The sequence below is a fragment of the Pinus tabuliformis genome, chromosome 2_2 (genome assembly GCF_031772625.1).
Source record: "Pinus tabuliformis cultivar Carrire ecotype Pingquan chromosome 2_2, CPIR1, whole genome shotgun sequence".
Taxonomy (NCBI): Eukaryota; Viridiplantae; Streptophyta; class Pinopsida; order Pinales; family Pinaceae; genus Pinus; species Pinus tabuliformis.
This window is the reverse complement of record NC_142300.1, coordinates 528732097-528743491: the sequence shown is the minus strand read 5'-3', so window position 1 is coordinate 528743491 and position 11395 is coordinate 528732097. Positions and strand designations below refer to the sequence as shown.

Below are 11395 nucleotides of genomic sequence, written 5' to 3'. Positions count from 1 at the left end.
CTCATAAATAATACAATCTAATCCTTTAACTTGCTAAAATTAACCAAGTGGCTAGGCCATTCAATCATGTCTCTCCGATTTGTTGGTTGCCAACGAGTCTTGCATCGTCACACTCCATAGGGACTACACCCCATAGTTTGTTGTTGGGAAACAGCGAGAACAGAGAGGTCATGGATTAGAGTGACAGCGCTCGAACTAAGTCGTTGTCGCATCAGGCCTGTACAGTTTGAGCAACAACAGATCCTTTTGAGGAGGTCAGTGATTTGGAAAGTTTGATGGGTTAATAGGACCACTGTGAGCGAAGTCAACTCGAACGTGACGACTGAAAAGTTGACGTGGTCAATGCAAAACTCACAGTGATGACATGAGTGTATAATAAGCATGGAGTAAGTTTGATCCCTTTGCTTTCCCAGCTCAATATATATAAATGAAGGTTTATAACCAGAATTATTATCACTTGAGTACTTCAAAATCTCTCTCAAGTGTCTCATTTCTGATTTGAAGCTAACCCTTGATTTCAATATTCCATGATGCACCTCTTAATCTTCAAGTCTTGAAATATATTTATAGTTTATACAGACATTATAAGAAGCTTTTGGCAGGTAGTTGCTAAAGTGTGATATATAACGCAACATGCAGCTTGATCAGTCGGTGTTCAGAGTCACCGAATTCCACTATTGTAAGATGGTCTTACATCCAAACTGCAAATTTCAATGAAGTTTTAATGCTGACTTGAATTGTATCTTTTCTCAGTGGAACCCAATTCTCAAAAATCTCCTCAAGGCCTGATACAGTGCCCTCTGGGGCCAGAAAATGAAAAATGCATGGATGCCAGCTTTTTAACAGATGAAAGTATTAAGGTCTTCCAAATGTAAAGAGTCTGAAATTTCCCGTTCATGTTACAAACATTCTTTTATTAGTCTAAATATGCACATCCCCAGTTGGAGATATCACCTAAATTTGAATGAAGGGTTTGTTTACCAATTGTTATAAGGTGATTGTTTCTCTCTTGCTGTTAGAGGAACAGATGGCTATCTTTTCTTTTCCTGTTCTACACATTATGTTCTGCCTTGTTTCATGTGATTTCAGCAGCCAGTCTACATATAACTTTCCAAAAAAAAAACATATCACAGTATATTTCTATTAGCAGCTACAGGGAAAAAAAATTACCTTTGCTGGTCTTTGCCCCTTATACACTATACACCTTACTAGTGTTTAAAGGCTCTCCAACAAAGGCATATATGAAATTAATCAAAAAGTTGCCACCTGATTCTTCATTCTCCCAAAAATGGGGAAAGATAATATGGAAAATATATATAATATAGAATTCCAATTTATGGATGCTGATCAAAAGAGATAACCCTGTCTCCATCCATCTTAAATACAGTGAGCCTACCACTGGAAAAACTTCAGCAAATTTGCAAAGGCAAATAGATAACCCCCCTAATTTGCTGCGCCAGAATTTCATTCAGCAAGCCAATATGAGCTCACATGTACTAAAGCATACTAAATCAGCCAAAATATACTACAGTTAATATACATGATACAAATAAATCTGGCCCCAAAGGCATTGTCCTGCACCTCCTCTCAGAATCAAACAATCATCAAATCAAGAATGTTAAAGGTAATCAATGATCTTGATTCTCTTGTATAGCAGACTCTGACAACCAAATTAGAGACCAATGATCTCTTTCATACAGCCCATCCTGAAGGCCTGTAAGCAAAATAGAAAAGCGTATCAGTAAGAATAGACAGTTATTCATTGTCTTGAAACAGTATGGCTCATACTTGCCATAATAAAATAATTATCAAATTTCAAACCAAAATGACAGTGACAAAAAACTGGAAAAAAATAGCGTACCTTTTAGGATAGATTTGAGAAAGTTCAATAAGCAAATGAATGAATCTACTTGTGCTTCTTCAAAGGAACAATAGCCTCCAAATTATTCTCAACAATCCATCTTGAAGGATATGTAATCATTGAAGCCTCCAAATGTAAATTCCAAACCATGATTTTTGAACAACCATTTGCCAACCCTTCCATCTGGCTCTCATCTGCGACTAGTTGCTCAATGAATTTTGTATCCTGCAAAGAATAGTTCAACAGTTCATTCCATCAAAATTTTGCTCATGGATTTCAGTTTATCAGATACACCAAAACCATATAGAGCTGGGGGGAAGGAAACAGAACAAGAACCAAGATCCAGCCCAGGGTTTGGATTTCACATTATCAAGCAAAGCATGCATACACAATACTATTCCACCCACATTTCTACTTATGCACCTATAGTGTGGAAAGTTAGTTGATAAATGAGACTAACCCAGAGTGACATAAAAAAGAAGGGCATGACTGACCTGCAATCCATCTTTGTCAGTATCCAATTGCCGGATAAGTTCTGAAGTAGGACGTCTCCATTTTTGTGGGTCCCAAAGTATAGTGCTATTGAAGGCAAACCCTGAGTTATTAACATGAAATCTACAAAGTTTCTTGCTCATTTCATTTGTCTGCCACCCAATCACTCTAGTTGAGTTACAAACCGGACCTTCCACAACTATCTTGTTTTTGTTGTGAGTAAACATGCCAATTGGCCAAGTCCCAAAGCGCCTGCACATTAAGTACACGTTTACTGGCTTCATGAAATGAATCTAGAAGATCAACCAATTCATTAAAAACTTTTCACTAAATTATACTAGTTTGGATTCAACTATGAATCTACATAGCATCACGCCAAAGTAAAGAGCATGCAAGAGCTTCAAATCATGTTTGTGATATATGAATTGCATTAATGATTAATGAAAGAACAAATTTATTTAAAAAAAAACAGAAGAAATTATGTGATTGTTTACATAGCCAGTAATCAATGGGGCTAGCAGTTCTATTGGCTTCAAGATATCAAAGGATGATTGCCGAGGCCATCTCCAATCAAACAATAATATAATAGAGAATGACATATCAAAACAGCTGGTACAGCTGTGAAGTGGAAAAATAGCTGACCAACAGAAAAGAATTATAAGCTATATAACTGTGACTGGTGAAGAGGCTCGTCCATCTGTACCAAACATAGTAGAATCGCCTACAAACTACCCAGGCCTAGGGATGTAATCTGATTAAATTCCTAACATCATGGAGCTCTTCAGTGTCCCAGGTAGGAGTCTCATGGCTTTTCATCATCCTATGCCAGCACTCCCCTGACAGATCTTGGATGAGAGAACAGGTAGAAGAAATACAGCAAAGGCCTATGCTCTTGAAACATGAAGAAAAGGAAACAGTTAAACTCGAGTGCACATTATATTGCATTCTAGCAGAACTGTTGCCCTCCATACAGCTATAGGTGGCATATAGAAAACCACTAGTAATAGCTTTAACCACACATGAAAATTCATCGTCAACCAGACACCTTTACAGCTAATTGGAAGTTTGGAAACAAGTCACAAACATTTTCTTTCTTCCCTAGAAAAGTTAATCTTTCATCATAAATTCTGCTGTGCTAGCTAATGTTGCCTTTGCAAACCCTAATTCCATCCCAATTTACCAGAAATATAACTTCACTGTTAAAATGCTTCAGAAACACATCCATGAACATATTCTTCATCATTTTTAGATAGCAGACGTGAAAGAGATAAAAATGCTTGGAAAACATGTTTCTGGGCACAGTCCTCATAATTTTAAGACCTGCTGAATCGCTTCTGAGATGCTTCTTGAGCAAAGTGTTGCAAACATCAGCATCAGGATAAAATTGGAAAGGGTCCAGAAAACCAAAAAAATTGAAAAAGATCGAGAAAAAATCAGTAAAAATCAGCAAACATCAGCGAAATTAAGATACCACCAAAATATTGGTAAAAATCAGCAAACATCGGCTAGGCCAAAAAATCATAATTTCGTGATTTTTTCACGATAAAATCGGGATATGTGCAACACTGCTTGAGCATTTCTTAGCAAATTTTGGGCTGTTCTGAAATATTTCCCATCTATTTCTTACATGTTTCTACATGTCTACCGAGAAATTCCTTGAAAGCAAGCAGAATTTCCTAAGAAATATTTCATCAGGTGAAATATAGGCATGCCAGGCACCAAACATGAAGACACAAACAAGGGAGAAAAAAATATTTTTTCACTGCTCATACCATAATTGCATCTACAGGTTTTCCCCATGCTTTTAGAGATTTTTTGGGCATTTTTGCAATAGAGGCAACAATGAGCAACTGTCTTACACCTTCAGAGGCATTCTGCTCCTTTTTACATTTGGAAAGTTCTTGAAGTTCAAAAGTAACTTGAAATGTCAATGAATTCCATTGAGCTTTCAAGTATCTAATTTAGTGTTCTTCAGCCAATACAGTGATTTTCTGCCTACCCGAGCACATGGTTAATATTTGAATTCGCTTTGAATTGAACAGCAGTGCATATTTACCCCCAAACTCTTAACCATTCAATCAAAACACGCTTCCGATATGAATTTAGAGAAACGTAAGAGTACTAAAGAACTAAGCCATATCTGAAACAGCCAGTAAAAACAATATTGACAAGCAAATGCAAGTTTTGAGAAAAAAGTGCAATGATCACAAACCAGAATTAGGGTTCAACTATGATGACACACTTGTGCTATCTATCCGTAGAATGTGAGAATTTTCACAATTATGTTAAGAAATTAGTGTCAACTACAATTCGGGTGTAAATGAAAACAAATGCAGTTACAAGTGAAAACACCCTCTATTGTCTGAACTTTCAGTGGGTAGAGTAGCAAGGACACCTACCGATCTGTAAATTGCCATGGATCTTCCACCAGAACAATTCATCCCAACGAATCTTACAATATTCTGAAACCTCTTATTATGTAGTGTTTCACATTAGATTGCATATTTAATAGTATTAACTCAGTGCACAAAATACTGAAATGAACTGAAATTGAAATCAAAGAAGCTAAGCAAATAACACACCATCCACACAATAAACATAAAATGTACCCTAGAAAAACCCAATACAAGGAAACCTGGGCTACAAAGTGAGGCCTATGCTCATTTTTTCTTAGTTATCATCATAGTCTCCTGGTTCAGGTCAGGGTTTGAGTTCGACAATCTTGAAAGTAGGAAAAAAATTCATATATATAAATATATATATATATAGTTAAATTATTTAATTCATATATTTTTATAATAAATTATAAATAAAAATAGAATTTTACAGTCATTTTCAAAACTTAAATATAAAACTACTATCGATTCTTAAACACAACGACTCTTACATTAGCTTTCAAGCCAGAAAAAGGGGGAGGGGAACTTGTACCCTGAAACGCCACATTGTTATATAGCTTGTTGAATGAGTTCATTTGGAGATAGTTGTGGAGCATATCGTGCTAGTCATAACACATGACGTTGCTAATTATGTGGTAGTAGTAATTTAATTTAAAAATTACCAAAACTGGAACCAAAAACGTCTAGTTTAATCGATTCACCCCTTGGGGACCTTGAATTGGGTCATGAACCAATTCGACCAGTTCAACGAGACAATTCAACTGATCTGATAGGACAATTTAATTGGTTTGACCAACTAGCTCCACTAGTTCAAACACTCAATTTAAAAATTTTGAAAATATATATATATATATATATAATTTTCACAATTATGTTAAGAAATTAGTGTCAACTACAATTCAGGTGTAAATGAAAACAAATGCAGTTACAAGTGAAAATACCCTCTATTGTTTGAACTTTCAGTGGGTAGAGTAGCAAGGACACCTACCGATCTGTAAATTGCCATGGATCTTCCACCAGAATAATTCATCCCAACAAATCTTACAATATTCTGAAACCTCTTATTATATAGTGTTTCACTTTAGATTGCATATTTAATAGTATTAACTCAGTGCAGAAAATACTGAAATAAACTGAAATTGAAATCAAAGAAGCTAAGCAAATAACACACCATCCACACAATGAACATAAAATGTACCCTAGAAAAACCCAATACAAGGAAACCCAGGCTACAAAGTGAGACCTATGCCTTGCTCATTTTTTCTTAGTTATCATCATAGTCTCCTAGTTCAGGTCAGGGTTTGAGTTCGACAATCTTGAAATTAGGAGAAAAAATCATATATATATATAAATATATATATATATATATATTTGTTGTCAAATTATTTAATTTATATATTTTTATAATAAATTATAAACAAAAATAAAATTTTACAGTCATTTTCAAAAATTAAATATAAAACTACTCTCGATTCTTAAACACAACGACCCTTACATTAGCTTTCAAGCCAGAAAAAGGGGGAGGGGGAACTTGTACCCTGAAACGCCACATTGTTAGTTATATAGCTTGTTGAATGAGTTCATTTGGAGATAGTTGTGGAATATATCGTGCTAGTCATAACACATGATGTTGCTAATTATGTGGTAGTAGTAATTTAATTTAAAAATTACCTAAACTGGAACCAAAACCGTCTAGTTCAATCAATTCACCCCTTGGGGACCTTGAATTGGGTCATGAACCAATTCGACGAGTTCAACGAGACAATTCAACTGATCTGATAGGACAATTCATATGGTTTGACCAACTAGTTCCACTAGTTCAAACACTCAATTTAAAATTTAAAAAAAAAAAAATATATATATATATATATATAAAAGTACAATGTTGTATATTCCATATGAGAAACATATATTCTTGAATGTTGTAAACATCCATCATGTCACTTGCGAGAATTGAACCTTGGTGGGGAGGATTCTATTCCTACCTCCCAACCACTCGAGATACACCCAATTGACAATTTTAAATTTTAAATATATGTATATATTAAAATTTTGGTATTTTATGTATGTTTTAGTGCACTGCTTCATAAACTAAGTTGTCGATCGATTCTGATCCAAGTCCAATCTAACCCTCAATCGATTCCAAAGTCAAATTATGAGTTTTAATCACATCATGGTGGTAAGCAAATGTTGCTGGAAACAGACATTGTATTGTTTTAGACTCCACATGTTACCATATTGCATTGATTTGACACTACAAGATATTAGCAAAAGATACTTTATGAACAAGGTGATTGAGGAGGCTATGGCCATCACTAGATTCAAATATAACCATGCATGGTACTTAGCCTCATGAGGACAATGAGAGGAAACAAAGATGCAATGTGTCCTTCCATCAACCATTTTGATATCATCTTCATTTCCTCTTCAATGCATACTCAATTATCAATGGGAGTTAAAGAAGATGTTTATTTTTTATGAAAGGTATGGCAATCCATTCATCAAGAAACCAAAGGGGGGAAAGGTATTGTTTCAATTGTTTATAAAGATTCCTCTTGCACTAGAGTATTGCAAGCTTGTGTAGTGAGTGAACCTTTGGTTAAAGGTTCTTCAATTGGCTAATGGTGAAAAGCTCACAATGGACTACTCATATGAGGCCATAAATAGGGCCAAAGAAGTTATCCAATCATAAAATCAAAGAAAAGATGAGAAAGGAAAGCTCAAGTACATGATAATATAGAATTTGGTTGATCATAGATAAACAACATGCTCCATTATTTGACTCATGCATCATGGGCCTTCCTCAATCCATCTATTTCTTACTCGTGATTATATTTTGATAGTAAGGTTATGAAATGATTATTTATTTCTGTTATTCCTTCTGCAATTTACGAGTCTTTTTCTTCCCTTTGTTAGTGTTGCCCACCAAAATGGGTAACCCCATAGGAGGAAAAATTGCGGCTACTACATTTGACAGCCAGCCAGCCAACGACCCTTGATATTCACTATTCAATGATGATATGCCATGTGCCTCCGCCATCTGCATCAGCCACATACCTCTCACCATCTGGCATTTCCACTTGGATGAAGGTGGGTTGAGGCAATTTGATCATTTTGCAATCGAGGGCTTATGCTTATTTGTTTTGGGCATTTAGTACGAATAAAAGGGTGATATGGAAGATTGACCAATCTAGATTGTAAATCTATTCTCTCGCCTTACCAGGGGGGTTAATCTTTAGCCCTAGTCCAGTGGGACCTCCTGTGAGGCCTTAGGGTTATAAGAGGGGCACTACTTGGAAAACTAGGATTGCGATAGCGTGTTCATATAAAGTTTTGTAGATGTTCTATGCTAAGAGCAATTTCACTTTCCTCACAGCAATCATACAAGTAGTTAAGCAAAATGCAGATAGAACATAGAAGCAGATCTTACAGAAGACAAATCAGAAACAAGAAAAATGTGTGTGTTCGTTTCGGCGGTCAACAGGATGCTTCAACCAGCAAAGTCTCCTTTGGTCAGCCAGCCCAGATGTGTCACAAGATCCCTCCAACTAGTAGATGAGTCAACCCAAGTCAATTCTATAAAAGTCAACGCTGTCCTGAAAAGTCAACGCAGGGGCAGCAAGCTAAAAGTCAACGCAGCAGCAAAACGGTCAACCCTTTGACCTCGATTTTTGTGCCAGATAGTACGGCCTTCAAAAATCGAACTTTCCACCAATTTTCAGCTTGATTGGACCAAGCGTTGACCAAAGTCAACGCTGGTCAAACTTTCTGCGAAACCCTAGCAGCAGAAAATCCGTACGGTCTGTCCTCTTCGTCCTTCCCACGTGTGCCTGAAATTCATCCTCCAGGTAGCGTACTCTCTAAGATGAGAGAGGAAGATGTGAGTTGAGTTGTCTTAAAATTCTCTCCAACTTTTCCTGTATATATATCCATCAATGAGGGTGTGTGACACATCTGTTGGGCATGTGAGCCTACATTACAAAACTGGCTAACCTTGCACATATAATTTATTAAGAATAATAAATTCACAATATAAGTTCTGCTCATCGGATTAAGACTATTTTTATATGGATTTTACACCTCTCAGTAAGAGGAATCCAACAAAAATATTAGCCTCTTAATCTGAGCATCAGAACATGGAGTTTGGACCTAGTTGTCCAAATTTAACACTCCCTCTCAACTAGGGAGAACTCCATTTATTAGTGCAATCAACATCGTGAGTCATCCCGCCGAAACTTGCTTTGCTGGCTTCTTTATTTCAGAACAGAAGTGGGTCAGTCACAAAGACATCATTCCCCGACTGACATAGTCAGTCCAGAGGTCCCAGACCTCACAAATCTTGATCCCAGATCAAGTGGTTGGACCATGCCATCCTAGATAGAGAGTACGGCAATCTCTGATGCGTCCATCAGTCTTTGCTAATAGTCTCTAACTTTTCCACACCTCATTGGCCAAATGAGAGGTACTTCCCATGAGCCCTGAACTCAATGGGTAGGATGCATACGGGGCACAGATAAATGAGTGGCGAACCAGCTCAATAATCACAAGGGTGGGGCAAAAGCATTATGAGTGCTTATAGCTCCGAGAAGCTATCCCCAAAGCCCCCCAGAGCTCCCAGAGCTCATCGTCCAACAGGACCCACATCATAGGGTCTTTCCACGACACCAAGACTCTCACGGAAGGTTAGGAACTTGACCTTCCCCAGGGGCTTAGTGAGAATATCCGCGACCTGCTCATCAGTTCCTATATGATCGAGCCTTACGGCGCCTCGCTGTACCATATCCCGGATAAAGTGGTACCTGATATCAATATGCTTGGATCGGTCGTGGAACACAGGATTCTCAGTCATACGAATCCCACTCTGATTATCACAGAGTATCACAGTGGTATCTAGCACATGTTGGAACAGCTCACTAAAGAGCTTCCTCAACCAAACTGCTTCACAACAGGCCATACTAGCAGCAATGTATTCGGCCTCCGCGGTGCTCAAAGCCACCGACTTCTGCTTCCTGCTCATCCATGAGATTGAAGCAGAACCAAGATTGAAACAACATCCAGATGTGCTCTTACGATCCACCACACTGCCAGCCCAATCGGCATCAGTATATCCACGGAGTATCACACTCCCGGCAGTGTATCTCAGCCCATGGTTTATCGTGCCCCGAAGATATCTCAAAAGATTCTTGGCACCAACCCAATGAAAATGATGAGGCTCAACCATCTGTTGACTCAAAGTATTCACTGCAAAACATATGTCCGGACGGGTGTTCACTAAGAACATCAAAGCTCCTATGAGTTGACGATACTCAGTAGGATTGGCCAAGATAGGCCCTGCAGCGCTGCCACTCAACTTCTTAAAGTTGAGTTCCATTGGTGTCGACACGGACTTACAGTCCACCATCCCAAATCTTTCTAGAAGCTTCACAATATATTTTCCTTGAGAAAGGAAAATCTCTCCAGGTCTCTGCCAGACCTCCAGGCCTAGGAAATAGTGCATCAGTCCTAGGTCTTTCATCTCGAACTCAGCAGCAAGCTCCCCCTTACATTGATGAATGAGAGGGTCATCACCTGTCAGGAAAAGGTCGTCCACATATAGCACTAGAATGAGAGGCTTTCCTTCCACAACCTTAAAGTAAAGGTTTGGATCAGCATTGCTTCGAGTGAAGCCCAGCTTCATCAAGTAACTATCCATCCTCTCATACCAAGCTCTGGGTGCTTGCTTTAACCCATAGAGGGCTTTCTTCAACCTGCAGACATAAGTGTCTCGATCTAGAACTTCAAATCCCAGAGGTTGTTCTACATACACCTCTTCCTTTATTGCACCATGCAGAAAAGCGGTCTTGACATCCATCTGATGAAGACTCCATCCTTGCGTAGCAGCAAGGGCTATGATGGATCGGATGGTGGTATATCGTGCCACAGGTGCAAATATATCGTCATAGTCAATTCCTTCCTTTTGAGAGAAGCCACGGGCAACAAATCTTGCCTTAAACTTTTCAGCACTCCCATCAGGTCCATGTTTAATCTTGTAGAGCCATTTAGAGGTGACAACAGATTTGTCCTTCGGTCTCGGGACCACATCCCAGACATCATTCTTCATAATAGCCTCATATTCTTCATGCATAGCATCCTTCCAGACTTGATGCTTGATGGCTTCCTCAAAAGATCCAGGTTCAGATTGTATAATAGAACTCATGGCAGCTAGATACCCTTGGTATCTACACGGCTTCTTGCTTTCTCGGAATGTCCCCCTTGGGGCAGCATGACCCTTAGCATCTTCGAGGGTGTCCCTGAGCCATGATGGCCTCTTTCCTAGAGAAGGGGAAGGATCAATAGGGTCCATAGGCCCTTCAACATCAGGCATAGTCTCATCCTGGGGTTCTTCCAGATTTCCAGGTCTTTCTTCATGATTTTCTTCAGATCTAGGAAGATCTACTACTTTCTTCAGGGAAGCATCTTCGTCAAAAGTGACATCATGGCTTATCTCTACTTCCCTTTGACCAGGTACATAGACTCTATATGCCTTAGAAGTCTCACTGTAGCCCACAAACATTCCTCTCTTTCCAGTAGCATCCAGCTTACTTCTCTTTTCTTTCGGCACATGAAAATAGACAGGACATCCAAAGATTCTAAAATGTGAGACATT

General features: G+C 38.3%; 1 protein-coding gene across 1 annotated transcript in view; it reads right to left on the bottom strand.

The window, feature by feature from the left end:
• Positions 1-1157: 1157 nt before the first annotated feature.
• The window catches only part of LOC149193691 (putative beta-1,4-xylosyltransferase IRX9H), a 29215-nt gene continuing 18977 nt past the window's right edge, over positions 1158-11395 (bottom strand). Inside the window, exons 2-4 of the mRNA XM_089404875.1 lie at positions 2356-2605; positions 1862-2086; positions 1158-1714 (exon numbers count right to left, since the gene is read on the bottom strand). Of these exons, the coding sequence (XP_089261001.1) occupies positions 1907-2086; positions 2356-2605 (430 nt within the window). The 3' untranslated portion in view covers positions 1158-1714; positions 1862-1906. The remainder of the gene's footprint in view (positions 1715-1861; positions 2087-2355; positions 2606-11395) is intronic.